The sequence below is a fragment of the Apodemus sylvaticus genome, chromosome 18, assembly GCF_947179515.1.
Source record: "Apodemus sylvaticus chromosome 18, mApoSyl1.1, whole genome shotgun sequence".
Classification (NCBI taxonomy): domain Eukaryota; kingdom Metazoa; phylum Chordata; class Mammalia; order Rodentia; family Muridae; genus Apodemus; species Apodemus sylvaticus.
Genome location: NC_067489.1, coordinates 30,662,283 through 30,675,434, shown reverse-complemented (window position 1 = coordinate 30,675,434; position 13,152 = coordinate 30,662,283). Strand labels below are relative to the sequence as shown.

The following is a 13,152-nucleotide window of genomic DNA, read 5'->3' as shown; positions in this document are numbered from 1 at the left end:
CATTGCTATTAATAGGCTAACATCAACATTTAGCATGCACTGTTTTTGCTGGTGCCTCGAGTGATCAGCAGTTCCTAATGTGCCTCGAGCACAGCACAGTGAGAGGAACCGTGCAGGGATGCAGGGATGCAGGGAAGCAGGGATGCAGGGATGCAGGGATGCAGGGATGCAGGGAAGCAGGGATGCAGGGAAGCAGGGATGCAGGGATGCAGGAATGATTGCGCAACTCTCAGGCCCCACTCTCCCTTATCACTGATACTCCAGAATTGAGTTGTAGTCATGATCATTTTTAAAACTGTATGTCAGAGTTGTAATAGCCAAGGGGAAATGTTCCAGACATATACCCAAGTCTGTCCACTGGGAACTGCATCTGAATTATGTGAGGACTTTTCTGTATTTAAGACAGAATACTGTTTTCATTACTTATTCGTCAGTTGAAGTGCTCAGAACAAAAAGGCAGAGCATAGGAATTGAAATTTGCTTTTAAACCCAAAGGATTGCTAGGCAGGTCTTTTATTTTTATTTTTTTGCTTGTTTATTTGAATGAGCATTCTTTAGACACTTTGTTTCTGATTTCAGAATTCTCAGCGTCTTCCTGATAAATATCGGGGTCACCGGCTTTTTGGTGCTGGAAAGGAGCAAACAGAGAGTTGGTGGAAGGCCCTTTCTTACCATCTCATAGCCGAAGGATTCTTGGTAGAAGTTCCCAGACAAAGCAAATTTATAAAGACTTGTTCCCTCACAGAAAAGGTAAGCAGCACAGAGACCCACTCTTTGGCTCAGTTCTTCCCACTGTGTATTAAGATTCTTTTTGCTTTTGATAGGGTAGAAAGTGGCTTGGTGAGGCCGGTTCGCAGTCTCCTCCAAGCCTTATCCTTCAAGTTAATGAAGAGATGTTTCCAAAGAAGGTTCTGCTACCAAGGTTACTTTTTTTCAGCTTTCTTCCCCCATTGTCTTTTGGTTTTGCTTAAGTGATTGAAATTCTAGCAGTTTAAAGACATTGTTCGGGTAAAATCAGTTGTCTTCCTTCATTACTAGTCAGAGAAGGGGGCCATGGGGAAAGGGCAGGTTATAAAATGCTTTTCTGGTTGATGTCAAATATCTGACTGCAATACATAGAGAGCTGCTGTCTCAGATAAGGTTAAAAGAAGTCTTCCTTACACAAGAAAACGGGCTTAGGGAAATCCTTTTGTTTTGTTTTGTTTTTTGTTTTTTGTTTTTTGTTTTGACACAGCGTTTGTCTGTCTAGTTCTGGCCATCCTGGAACTCGGTCTTCAGTCCAGGCTGACTTTGAGAGTTCAGAGATCCACCTGCCCCTTTCCCCCCAGTGCTAGGATTAAAGATGCACACCCCCTCTGCCGGGCTTGTTTTGCATTTTCTATAGGTGATACTGTGCAATACAATGTGGTGCAGAGACAAATAGGACTTAAAATTATATTTTAAAAAGGTTTGTGCTATGGTCTTCTGCTACTGTATTGAAATGAATAGATGAATATATATGAATTACAGTCACCCCCTGGCCATATAGAATAAAAGGCAAAGCCAGCAAGGTTCCTGCCCATTGCATAGGCATCATGGGATTGACACTAAAGAATTAGTGACCCGTATCTTCCTACTGTAGGCATAGGAGGCTAATATGCTTGTTGCCTGTGTTTTAGTATCAGTGCAAATATTATTGGTTGTATATCAGTTTTTTGTTTTGCTTCGTTTGAAACCCCTTTGGGGAGAAATTTTTTTTTTTTAAATATCAGTTCTTAAAGGTTAATATAATCTCTGCTTTTCTGAGAGTAATAACTTCTAAATTGGATGATTACATTTTAACTTAGGGGATATTTTAATTTTACTGCTTTTCAGTTCTAATCCCGTATCTTCAGAAACGACACAACATTCCTCTAATCAAAAACCGACTGGATTAACTGCCGAGCAGGTTTGTTTTCGAGGGGTGGCTCTCACCCTCTCCTTCCGCCCGGAGGCAGCTCCTGGTTTAAAGTCTTCTGTTTGCATGGCTTGTATAAAAGCCACAAACTACAAAGAGAAAGTGGATGATGCGAATAAAGAGAGGATATATATGATTTCTTGAGCAATAAAGAAGTGGAAGTATTCCGTAAAGTGATTTTTCTTTTTAAGCTTATTTTGGCTCAAAGCCAAATGATTTATAAAACAAAGATATATTATACTTGGAGTTAATAAAAATGTCTGATTCCTAAATATTCTCATTAAAACTACACACACATACACAGACACACCCGTCCCATCTGCACATGGACACATATATGATTTCTTGTTTTGTTAGCATCTTAGTAACTACTATAGATTCTTTGTGTACAGGCTGTCTTTAGCTAAACATGGTGATGGAAAATGGTGAATTCAGTCTCCTGGTGCATCACTTCTACTGGTTGAGAATGTTGCTACGGAGTTGAATTGCCTTTATAATGTGGGCTTCTGTGTCTCAGGACATTCTTAGGATCATTTACTTTTTAAATTGTCTTTAAAGTCATCAAAGGTGGTGGTCATCAACAGTTTATTTTTAGCTTATTTATTTGAAGAATTGATTGCTTAGGGGTAAATTGTTATTTTGAGATTTCTTTGTATTTAAATGTTTTTAAAATTTCTTCTTTTTTTTTTTAAATGGACTTTACTTCTGGAAAAATAGTCTAATTTGGAGAGAACGTATTCTTACAAAGTGCCGGAGAAATTTTCTTTTGGGACTAACATGCCTAAAAAAAGGTACTGAGTTCTATATTTGCTTATATTATTGATACTGATATTTTCCTTTCTTTCCTAAAGAAAAAGGACTATCAGATGTTGAGCTGTTCCATTGAAAAAAATCACAGCATAACCTCTGTAGTTGTAATGACTGAAGCAGACACATAGAGAGTTAGGGTGTTAGATCATGCTTCTTGGACCCCTCTGTTTACAATGCTTTGCATTGATGCACCTGTATCTTAAAGCACGCCCCTGTTACTCTGAAGTCAAGTGTACCGAGGGCAGCTTGTGAATGTACAGCTAATGACATTGCCGGCTCACATCCTTTAGGTCTACCTCTATCACTTAATCACGGTTATTATGTATTTGGGAATACATATCCACAACCCATTTTATTTCTTTTTGTATGATTATGTATGTATGTGTGTGTATGTATGTATGTATGTATGTATTTACCATCCAGATTTCCCCCCCTCCCCCCCCTTGTCCACCCTCCGACTGTTCCCCATCCCATTCCTCTTCCTGCCACCCTGTTTCCACAAGGATGTCCCAACCCCCAACCCCTCTCCTACCCCACCAGACCTATCTAGTCTCTCAAGGGTTAGGTGCATCTTCTCTGACTAAACTCAGAGCCAGCAGTCCTCTGCTGTGTATGTGTTGGGGTGCCTCATATCACAAACAAAGGTGTTATGGCAATAAGACTGGAAATGTAAGACTCGTTAGTGAAAAAGCTAAAATACCCATCGTAGTTTTAGTGTTTTGTTTTGTTGTGCTGGAGATGGAACGTAGTGCTGTTTGTTCTCGATAAGCATTCTACCTTTGAGCTACAGCCCCGGCTGTGTGTGATTCTGATCTTACTGTATGGCTTACTGAATAATAGAAGTATGGAGAATGTATAGAATCTAATATCCTGTCTGAGGATGGGGTAAGAGAAGTGTCACGGCTTTTATTATACACAAAGATTAAATGGACTGTGCTTAAATTCATACCAGGTTAAAGTTTATATGCTGTAAGAACCACACTGTCTATGCATAACACTACTTTGTATCTTACAAACCTTTATCACAGTATTAATTTCCTTATCTTAATTTTGTTCTGTTTGGCCGTGTGAGATGCAGTTACTAATGTTTTATTTAAATAGAAACTTTAAGACGCATACATGACAGTGTCCATCTAGCACCATGAAACATTTGTATGTTTAAGTGGTAAAGGTGTTTCGTTTGGCTGCTTTGTAACACAGGCATCATTGTAGGCCCCAGGATTCACAGGGGACATTGCCGGTGTAGTTGCCACAGTTCTTCAGTGGTGATAATTCTTGAGATGTACAAGGAAAGGTATATATAAAACTACCACCCATGGGGCCTGAGAGATGGATTGATGGTTTCTAGCACTTACTGTTCTTGCAGAGGACCAGGGTTCAGTTTCCAGTACCTGTATGGTGGCTCACAACCATTTGTAACTCCAGTTCCAGGGGATCTGATGCCCTCATCTGATTTCTGTGGGCACTAGACACACATGTGGTAAACATGTGCTTTGTGTATGCGTGTAGGTAAAACATTAATTAGTAAAAAATATAAAAAGTCTTAAAGTGAGCATTTAGACTATAATATTTTATAAAAAATAGAGGCTGAAAGTAATTAAAGCTGGGAACAGAAGTAGTCTTCCCCAGGAAGAGGATCCTGATTGGTTGTCTGGGGCCAAACAAACCATCCCTGAAACCGCGCGTACAAGGAACAGTGAACAGACTTGGCAGGTTACACATGGAAGAACATATGTGTATGCAAATATATATTGTACATATATATTCATGTAATACTGATTAATGAATCTGAAGGAGAATGGGGAGGGATATATGAAAGAGTTTGTAGAGAGAAATGAGAAAAGGAAAATGTCATAGTTAGAGTATAATCTCAAAAAGAAACAAGAGGCTGAGGCTGGGCTTCAAAGCATAAGGCGGGTGTGAGACAGGTACTGTGAGTAACATAAGGCAAATGGAGGCCAGAAGAATGTGACTACTGTACAGCTCAGCAGTGGCTGGGAGGTTGCCTGGTAAAGAGGGAACGGTGGCCCAGAGCCTGAGGAAATAACCGAAGGTTGGCATTCTCAGGTCCACCCCAGCACTCCGGTCAGTGTGAAGGCAGTGGAGCTGAGGGGAGGTGTGACATGACCATGTTCTGACTTGGAACATGGGCTGACACACTGTCCTGCAGAGGGTCAAGCGGTGAATGCCTTAGGCTCTGAGGCTCCAAACGTCCATGGCAATGCTCAGCCTTACAGCCATAGGTAATTTATAAGGTGATGACTGTGCCTGTATCTTAGGAAACATGAATTATATAGATAGTGGAGCTTAAATCTTGTATAATCTAACATGTTATAAAATGTTCTCCTTTTGATTATTTGTGCTTAGCTTTTTAACTCTAAGTAAAATAAATGGATCTTTGCAGTGGCCCCTGGGGCGGTAGAAGCGCAAACTGGTAGTTAACCGCAGTGTCTTTCAGGAGGCTATTTATTGTAGAAGAGGAAGGTGGCCGGGGCACACAGAGAGCAACAGACCTGTAAGACAGGAGGTGTTAGCAAACAACAGCTTAAGGAAATGGACTGCTCGAAGATGATTCTTTAGTACTAGATGATAATGTCGTTCTTGGACAAGTTAAGAAGCACACTTTGAAGGGATTAAATGTTTAAGAGCTAAGGTTAAAAAAAAACCATAGTTTGACCTACCTATGGAATAGTCCAGAAATTAGTTTAAGAATACAAACTTAGTGTACGAAAGGAAATAAGGCACTCACATATCTGCAACTGTATGTGTACAGGTGTGTGCATGAATCCTTGTTCCTGTGGGAGAGAAGTTCACATGTATGTATGTGCATGTGCAAGCCAGAAGGTGTGAACTTTGGGTGTCATTCCGTGGGAGCCATCCACCTTTTTTTTTTCTTTCTTTTAATTCTCTCACTGGCCTGTGTGGCCCATCACGTAGGCTAGGGTACACTTGTGAGGTGTAGGACTCCATTTGTCCCTTTCTCCCCAGTGCCAAGATTAGAAATGAACATCACAGCGCCTGGCTGCTGTTAAACGTAGGTTCTGGGGATCAAACTCAGGTCGCCATGACCTTGCATGACAGGCACCAGCTAAGCTTTCTTCCCAGACCCTTTACTATCATCATTTTTGATATATTAAGTATTCATTAAGTAACACATAGAAGAAGTCGCTTGGTACTTCGAGGCTTATAACATCCCATGGCCTCCCTACACTCCTCAGGTCGTTCTCCGGTCTGCTAGCTAATGTCTCTGGAGTTCGCAAGCAACTCTCTAAATGCCCTGCTTTTAAGCCTCTGGTTTCAGTGTATCAATTAAAAATAGTTGACTTTTTATTATATGGTGTGTTTCCCTTTCTTCATTTCCTTGAACGTAACGTTTGAGTCATTGTTCTTTGCAGTGTCATAACCATGCAAATATTACAAGTAGTTAGAAGCAAGCTGTGTCGCTTCAGCCGCTGTTTTCCCTTTCTTGTTGTTGGTAACGGTCCTTCAGTTTCCTCCAGTTGGCTTTAGCTTTCTTTTCACTGGTTTCCCGCTCTGCTCTGGCTCCCTTTTGTTTCCTCTCATCTAAGGAACACTGAGTTTTTATCATTATATTTTCATTTCTAAAACGTCTTGTTTGCCACCGTTTAGCAGCCTTTCAGGTAAAAATCAAATGTAAAAATTATTCCTACTTTTTAAAAGGTGTGTCACTTCAAGGATGTAGTAGTATCTGACCTTCATTGTTGATGTTTCTATAGGTACTGTGACATTTTCTTCTGTGTACTTGTAATAAGCACGCACAATACATTTTAAATTATTTTTATCTGGCATATAAATACTTGGGTTTTCCTAGAGCATTTTCATACATGTATGATATAGTTCATTGTCTTTCACCTGCTCCATGACCCCCCTTCCTTCCTCTCCTACTAGTCTCCTCTTCTTCCTCCTGCTTTTGTGACATATGGGTCCCCCCCTTTTCCTTCAGTCCACTTCCCCCATTCTCACAGTGCCTTTACACATGCGCGCGCGCGCGCGCGCACACACACACACACACCTAGATCTGCATATGAGAGAAAGTATGATATTTTTATTTCTGAGTCTAGCTTATTTTGTTTAGTATAATCATCTCTAGTTGCATCCATTGTCATGTGACTGTCATAACTACAGTGTTCGAAGCTGAATGAAACAGCCTTGTGTACTTGTGTCTCATTTTCTCTCTCCATTCAATGTTGATGGGCATCTAGGTTGGTTCCATATCCTGGCTATTGTGAATAGTGTGTCAGTTAAAAAGGATGGACAGTGTCTCTCTGGTATGTTGACTTAGAGTTCTTTGGAGCTATATCTCGAAAGCTGCATCCTCTGGTAGTTGTGATTTTTGAGGAATATTCTCACTGAAAGTCCACCGTGGCTGCTTTAGTTTGTACTCTCACAAACACTGAATAAGGCTTCCATTACTCCCACAGCTCCGTCTGTGTTTGTGTTTGTTTCTGTGCCGATGCCCATTCTACTTGCATTTCTGATGCCTGAGGGTAATTAACATCTTTTTCCAATTATTTGCCACTTGTATTTTAATCCTTTGAGAACTGTCAGCTCAACTCATTGACTTATTGATTGATTTGAAATCATTGGTATTTTATTTTTACATACACTACATATTAAGTTACTGTCAATGAGATTTTCCTCCCATTTTGCAGGCTCTCTCTTCACGTGGCTGATCGCCTCCTCTGCTTTGCTGATTGTAATTTCGTTCAACCTTGAGTGTGGTTGCACCTCGCCCGTGGAATCCTCGCCTCTGTCTGTACCTTGAAGCACTTTCCTAGAGTACTTGCAGAATTTTAGGAATTTTAGGGTTACAAATACAGATTTATTTATTTTTTAACTTATTATTTCTACATTTATCCATCCATCCCTTCCCACTTTTCCTAGCATTGTTTGCTGTTTTTTCTCCACTGTATATTTTTGAAGCCTTTATTGAAAATGAAATAGCTGCCATTGTGACTTAATTCTGTCAGCGGATTTCTCTGATCCACGTATCTGTTTTTGTGCCAGTCCCTTGTTCTGCTCTGTTTTGTTTTGTTTTGTTTTGTTTTGTTTGTTACTGTCTCTTTAGTCTAATTTGAGTTCAGCTATTGCAGTGTCCTTCTGCTTTTGCCATTTGCTGCCATTTTGCTTCTCTTAACATTTTAGGAATTTTTTTTCTCTTTCCATGAAGATTATCTTTTGAATTTTGATAGGGATTATGTTGAATAAAGATCAGTTTCTGTAATTTATTTATTGTCACCATATTCTGCCAATCTGTGTGTATCTAGGGTCTTTCTATCTTCTAATGTCTTCAACTTTTTTCTTCAAAGTTTAAAGTTGTAGAATGCTTTTAAGTCCTTGGTAAGTTTATTTCTAGGTTTTTAAAGCTACTTAAATCTTCTTCAATCAAGTTCGATATTTGAGGTGTAGAGAAGCTACTGACTTTAGTGTATTCATTTTGCAGCCTATTTTGTAGCTGAAAAACATTTATTGAGTCTGAGGGGTTTCTGGTAGAACCATTAGGGTCTTTAAAAAGTAGGATCCTATCATTTGCAAGCAGGAATAATTTTACTCTTTATATGCCTTTGCCTCGTCCTTGTATCTAACTTCTCTAGCTTAGACCTTTTAGCACCAGCTTGCATAAAAATGGAGAAACTAAGGACCTTTGTCTCATTCCTGATTTTAGAGGAAATATTTTCGTTTTCCCCTCATTTATCACATTGACTGTAGGTTTACTGTCTGTAGCCTTCATTATATTGAGGTAACTTCCTTCTATTTGTAGTTTCTGAAATGCTTTTTTTCCATGAGGGCCATTGAACTTTGGCAAAGGCTTTTTCTGTATCCATGGAGATGCTTACGTCCTGGAGATTTTCCTTGAGTCTTCTAACTTTGCATTCTCCATGTATTCTAGGGAAGCATCATTGTATCACCAGAATCTGTCTCCCTTGGCCGTGGTGTATGACCTTGTGTGTTCCTAAATTTTGTTGGCAGGTTTATTTTCATATTTTTGCTCATCATGGATATTGGTCTATAGCCTCTCTGTGTCTCTCTGTCTCTGTCTCTCTGTCTGTCTGTTTGTGCTTGTCCTTATCTTTTTGTGGGGTAATGCTAGCTTCACAGAATGAGTTTGCTGCTGTTCTTTCTTTTGTATTATATGACCAGTTTGAGGAGCATTGCTGTTTGACCGTTCGTTTTAGATTTGGGCGACTTCAGCAGTGAGTCAACCTGCTCCTGGGCTTGTCACTGATAGAAGACTGTGGTTGTTGTTTTCCGTGTGTCTGGGATAAAATACCTGACAAGAGCAACTTCTGGAAGTGAGAGTGTGTGTTGGCTCTCATTTTGAGGTACACTCAGTCATGCTAGCAGGCCTTGCACAGAGGATTGCACCTGTAGTCAGTAGCAGAGGGAAATGAGTAGTCATACTCTGCTTCTTCCTTGTTTTTGCATAGCCTGGGATCCCAGCAGTATTCAAGGTGGGTCTTCCCACCGCAGTTGCCCTGACCTCTAATCTCTAAGTCAACCACAAAGGCTTATGCTGCTGTAACTCTAGATCCTGTCAAGTTCCCAATCAGTACCATCACCAAAGCTGTCCCTGCTTCAGTTGTGCTGCATGATTTTTATTAAAATTCTATGGGTATCTGTCTACATTAGTGACATCACTTAGAATTTTGTGAGAAAATGTGGTGGCAAGGTTTTGGTTTAGTAAATGTCACCATGCTAATAGCTTGTCATTGTTAAGAGTCCAAGAAGACAAGGTAAAAGTTAAATTGGGCTGGCGAGATGACTGAGGGGGCGAAGGCTTGGCACGCGAGCCTGATGGCCTGAGCTGAGGCGCTGGGGCCCACCCACAGTGGAAGGAGAGAACTGGTTCCCTCAGTCTGTCCTCAGACATACATCCATGCACCATGGCATACGTGCACACACAGACACTAAATAAAAAGTCTAAATGTGAATTAAAGGAGATCTGTAATTTTCTTGATTAACTTTGTATTTCTTTGAACTGCAAGTTGACTTAATATAATGTGATAGGATTTGATAAATATAGGAATGAGCTATTACTTTATACTGTAATTACTGAATTCTTGGAACAGAAATTTGCAAACATTTCTGGACTACCAATCAATCACATTTACTTTCTTATTTTCAAGAAGAAGAAATTTAAATCTGGCATATCGTATCTTATACAATTTCATTTTCCTGTTTATAATTAGCCCATCAGTGAAAAATGCTTCTTGTGAGTTATCTAGCTTGCCTCCCTGTACATATCCTTTCTGATACTCTGATCAGTCTCTGCAGTTGTTGAAAAGAAAATTATGTCTTCTGTCATATATTTGTTTGTTTGATTTAAAAAAAAATCTGAGTAAATTTGTTATTTCTTTGCTGCGGCTGCCTACCAACAAGAATCAGGGCTTTCACAGTGAGAAAGTCTCTACTCCTGTTGATTGGGAAGGTATTTTCTTCTCTTTGGATAAGCCATATTTTTTTTCCAAGCACGTGGCTGAAAAGGAAGATTGGTGGGTGCTCCCTTTAAGCCACGATAACAGAACTAGATGACATTTTTAACTGTAGCATCACAATAAATTATCTGGTCCAAAATGTTTAAGATCTAGGCTGTTGCACTTGAAGCACAGATTGTCTTACTTGTGTTGCAAAGAGTAAGTGCTAGTTTTGGAAAGATTCTTATTTGGAGTATGAAATAAAAAGTAACGGAGGAAAGAAGAAAAGTGTATTTATCTTCTTTTACACATTTCAGTGTCACGATGCAGGCCCCAGGGACATCTTCCAGCTGCTTTGAACCTGCCATCTCGGCCCAGGAGCTGGGATCTCGGGTAAGGCTTCCACACAGGGGCGGTCCGCTTGTGGGAAGGTAGCCCATGCTCTAAGGCGGAGGACTCAGTTCATCTTAACAGTGGTGCCTGGAGTTCTAAAGGAAAAGGCAACTTCTTGCTAAGTGCGTTTTAAAAAGCAGTGCTGTGCCCTTGTTTCTTGCCAGACTGTGTTATATACCATGTTGGTGGAAGCAAGACAGAGACACGCTAATAAAATGGATGTACCTCCAGCTGTTCTAGCAACAAACAAGGTTCTGCTGGATATGGCCAAAAGGAGGTAAGCTGCTTGCGTTCCCACTCTCGGTGACACAATAGATTTCTGAAACATATCGTTAGCCAACAGCATGGCCACAGCTTCAGCCTGGGTTGGACTGCCACATCTATGCCACTGTGCTGTCTCAGGTACCCTCTGATTCCCTCCCTGCCTACACACGAGTGAATCATGCTCAGCTTTATAAAACCACATCACCAGTCACTCACCCTCTGTACCCGATGTCACCTGATCACGTCTTCCTCTTCTCTCAGGTTTCTGGGCTTTTACTTATCCTCTGACGGTCTCAGTGACCTGCTCAAAACCGTGTTCTTGCTTCCTTTTTTAGTTCCTCTTTTTCTTCCTCTTATTTAAAAAGTTTCAACTCTTGATTTACACATTCTTGTGTCTATCCTTGTGCCTTTCTTCACAGTGTAATATTTCAGACCTTTCCAGGACTCCCTATTACTGAAGCCTCTGAAGCTGGCCACTCCCTCACATCTGATAACTAATAATACATTGATTACACAGCCTTGGCTTCTTTGGCTTAGAATCCAAGCCCTTCTATTTGTTGTCTTAAACCTAGTTTTTCATTTCCGTACAGAATTTGCAATGGTTTCCATTACCTGAATTTCTTACCATTCCTGGGCAATGCCCTTTTAGCGTCCATCTATGTTGTTTCTGTCATGAATTCCTTGATTCTGCACAATTTATCTTAAGACATCCTCAAGGTCTAGTTTAATAACTGTTTCCTCCATGATGTCTCCCATTGTGTTAGTCAGCCAAATAATTCCTCTCCCTTGAACTTATCAAGGCGTTTCAGGTGGATTCTAAAGATGCTTTTATGTGAATATTGCTTTATTTCTTTTTCCATATAATTAGTTGTAAATGTGTATCATATATTAGAACTTAATTTGTGAATGATGGTACTAGTTTCCCACCTCGTTATGGCTTTGATAGCACCCAGCATGGGTCTCAGAAGAACAAGATGTTTAGTAAGCACGCAGAACTTATTTCCAAAGTTTTGTCTATTTGTTCCTTTAAAACTTTGTTTCTGTCACCAAATTTCAGTTAATAGATACTGTTTAAATGCAGGATATTCTAAGGATCCTTAGCATATAGTAGTTTACATGTTACTATAACTATTTTGTTAAATAAATAAATAAATAAATATTCTAAGATGACACTTGCTATTCAGAGAATACTTAAGGTATAAGAGTAATCGTTAATTAGATTGGTGGACTTTAGAAAGATGGCATTATATAGTCTTTGATATTGGGCATACTGGAAAAGGCTGAGTGCTGTGACTCACGGGTATTTGTATCCTTTAAAGTGAAGCTTAGAAGCTGTATCACAATAAGGGCATTTAAAACGGAAAGGCTCTGACTAGCACCATGGGCTTAAAGCAGACCCAAATAAACCCATTGAGGTAAAGGCCTACCTAGTGAGCCGTTTACTGTTAGTGGAGACATTTTACAGGAAAGAAATATGAATGAGACTTAGTTCTAAGTTTCTTAGCCTTTCTTACTGTCCTATTTAGAATCTCATAGTTTCCATGTCTATGAATAACCAAGTGGAGCACTGGGTGTTAGCATATCTTTTCTGATAATGGCCTCTTCACCAGTTAGAACTGAGTTTTGTGGTAATAGAAACAGGGCCTTTTTTTTTGTTGTTGTTGTTAATTGTTTACACAGCAAGTCTATCAGTGGATGAAAGCAGATAAAGGGATCATGAGGTGTGGCCGTTTGTAGGAAGCCGGGTTTGATTGTAGAAAGGTTACAGTTACAGAGTACAGCTTGAGCTGTATTCTCAAAATGATGCTGCCTCAGTGGCTTCTTCATGATTCTCTCTCCCTTGTTTGTAAATGACAGACCGACTACTGTTGACAACGTGAAACAGATTGATGGTGTCTCTGAAGGCAAAGCTACTCTGTTGGCTCCTCTGTTGGAAGTCATCAAACATTTCTGTCAAGTAAATAGTGTTCAGGTAATATTCTGGTTTACATAAACTCTTAGAGAGTAACACTTTTGACTATTTCAGAGGCAGTACTTTCTCTCTTTATTTGCATTTCTACCTGGACAGATTGTTTCACAGTAAATGGTTGTAATAATGTGTTAGCTACATACTCTTATAATCAACTGATGCAGGATCTTTGTAGCCCAGGCTTCTGTGGTCTTGGCCTTGTAGCCCATTTGGCCTTGAACTTGGATTCCTCTCTCAGTCTTCCAGTTTGAGGACTATAGGCAGGAGCCATCATGCCTAGGAGTTACCTACCTTTATTCGTAATGTTAAAGTAGCTGTCTACATATTCATCTTTAATGGGAAAG

At 39.9% G+C, this 13,152-nt stretch overlaps 1 protein-coding gene across 8 annotated transcripts in view; it reads left to right on the top strand.

Annotated features, from left to right (window-relative positions):
- Positions 1-13,152, top strand: part of Wrn (WRN RecQ like helicase) — a 134,141-nt gene that overhangs the window by 104,191 nt on the left and 16,798 nt on the right. For 7 of the 8 annotated variants that reach the window (XM_052162536.1, XM_052162538.1, XM_052162537.1 and 4 more), the window contains 7 exons: positions 580-750; positions 825-922; positions 1,855-1,927; positions 2,654-2,727; positions 10,500-10,575; positions 10,740-10,852; positions 12,697-12,811. In XM_052162536.1, coding sequence (XP_052018496.1) covers positions 580-750; positions 825-922; positions 1,855-1,927; positions 2,654-2,727; positions 10,500-10,575; positions 10,740-10,852; positions 12,697-12,811 — 720 coding nt within the window. The remainder of the gene's footprint in view (positions 1-579; positions 751-824; positions 923-1,854; positions 1,928-2,653; positions 2,728-10,499; positions 10,576-10,739; positions 10,853-12,696; positions 12,812-13,152) is intronic. The other variant, XM_052162541.1, reaches the window with a different exon arrangement.